We start from the raw sequence: 2,157 nt of genomic DNA on the forward strand, positions 1-2,157 counted from the left end.
GGTGTATGTGGCTGGCGCCTTAACCACTTGAGCCACAGGCGCCGACAAGCCTCTTTATCATATCTTCAGTGGTTTCATTTATTTAGACACTCTCACTCACTCAAAGTAAATACTCTCTGTTATTGTTGTTTCTAGATCTGCCACATAACAAAATACCAGCCCAGGTGGTGCCATACCTGCTGCTTGAAGTACCTTCTGTCTTCCTCATCAACAAGCACTAAGTTCAAAAAGTATCTTACTGAAAACTTTTTGTTCACATCTCGCATTGTTGGAGTTGGGTCATACCCTGCTAAAAATAGTCTTATTGGAATTGATTCACCTGAAAGAAAAGGAATTTCCATTTAATTCTAAAAGATGGTTAAATATAACATATAACACTTGGGACTAAGCATTATAGGCACTAATGCTTTAGTTCTCATGAGGTACAACATAACAGAGACCAGGGTTCCTCAGGTTCAGGCAGCACTGACATTTTGGGTCCAATAATTCTTTGCTGTAGGGAAGCCCTTATCCTCTGTAGTATGTTTAGCGCATCCCTGGCCTCTACTCACTAGATGCCAGCAGCACCCTCCAGGCCTAACAGCCAAAAAAGTCCCCAAACAAGGTGCCTCTAGATGGGAACTACTGCTCTAGAGCCAGAATGCCTGGCTTTAAACCTCCACTGTACTACTCACTGGCTGTGTGACCTTGGCCAAATCACTTAACCATTCTATTTCAAGTTCCTCATCTGTGAAATGAAGAATAACAATAGTACTCACAGAGAATCTGTAAGGACTATACGGGTTAATAAAAAACAGTGGCAGCAGGTAAGTGTTATATGAGTAGCTTTATTATTTTCCTCTTTCATGAATATAAATTCTTAAATGCTTATTACTAATATATCCAAAGCAACAAATGATGATATTTCTTCATAACCAAAATACTGCCATTCATATTCTTATTGCTTCTAGTTTCTTGAAGGCAATTATTGGCATATTCTTTTGAATACTTTCCTCACGTACATATATTTGTTGAAAGACATAAAAATTTTACGTAAAAATTTTTTACATGAAAATCTGTGGCTGCTGGAATTTTACAAAGTAATGTCACATAACATAAGAATACACATCATACATGGGTCATGGAAAGAACTGGGCTCAAACCTAAATTCTGCAATGATTAGCTAGCTACATCAACTTGAGCTAGTTTTTTAACCTCTCTCAGCTTCATCTGCAAAATAAGGAATAACCACCTAATTCACAGAGTGGTAAGGAGAGGAGCTTTAAAGCACCTGAGACTACAATTGGTACACAATAAATAGTAGCTACTTTCTGAAGTCATGAGAAAAACCCAAAGACATAAAAATTTTAAATAATAAACACTGGCTTTATTGTCTCAGACACCACAAATTATCCAGTAATGGAACTACTTATTTTCTCATGGGGCTATAATAACTCCAGAATCCCACAAGAATAAATGCTCTGCCATATTGCATCTGTGGTCAGCATGAGAAAAAAGATTAACAAAGGTCAACTATTATAACAGACGATAACACTAATATAAATTCAGAACCTTCTCTCTTCATATATATACCTATCTTTCCTAAATCCTAAATTTAAACTGAGTGAAAAATTAAACCTTATTTCAGATTAGGACATTTGATTGCTGTCTTCTTAGCAGCTATACAAAGATGATTTTAAAAATCATTATTTTAAGAACAGTTTTAAGAATTCACAAATACTTTCACACTGAGTAAGTATAAATTAAATGCCACAAACTGCTATATGCACTATACAAAAGAAGTACCTGAAAAGTGTGTTACCTTTTACTGGTGCACCATCCATTATTTCATATTTGGCAATTGTTTCTGTTTCCGTTGTGGTACTGGGTCCTAGTGACACAATATAAATGTATTAATTTAAATATTTCCAGAATATAATTTCCAGCCTTATGACTTTTTCCTATTTTAACTACATTATTTTAATACTAACTTATCTTCCCATTTTATTAAAAATGGTCATCATTTTCTTTTCTTTTCTTTTCTTTTTTTTTTTGGAGAGTCTCACTACTTTGCTGCCCTCAGTAGAGTGCCTTGGCGCCATACCTCACAGCAACCTCAAATTCTTGGGTGCAAGTGATCCTCTTGCCTCAGCCTCCCAAGTAGCTCAGACTACAGGC

At 35.9% G+C, this 2,157-nt stretch overlaps 1 protein-coding gene across 1 annotated transcript in view; it reads right to left on the minus strand.

The window, feature by feature from the left end:
• The window catches only part of VPS26A (VPS26, retromer complex component A), a 52,088-nt gene that overhangs the window by 6,662 nt on the left and 43,269 nt on the right, over positions 1 to 2,157 (minus strand). The window contains exons 8-9 of the mRNA XM_012801303.2: positions 1,802 to 1,870; positions 177 to 319 (exon numbers count right to left, since the gene is read on the minus strand). Coding sequence (XP_012656757.1) covers positions 177 to 319; positions 1,802 to 1,870 — 212 coding nt within the window. The remainder of the gene's footprint in view (positions 1 to 176; positions 320 to 1,801; positions 1,871 to 2,157) is intronic.

This window comes from Otolemur garnettii, unplaced genomic scaffold (assembly GCF_000181295.1).
Source record: "Otolemur garnettii isolate 467f Iridium unplaced genomic scaffold, OtoGar3 scaffold00008, whole genome shotgun sequence".
In the NCBI taxonomy this organism is placed as follows: domain Eukaryota; kingdom Metazoa; phylum Chordata; class Mammalia; order Primates; family Galagidae; genus Otolemur; species Otolemur garnettii.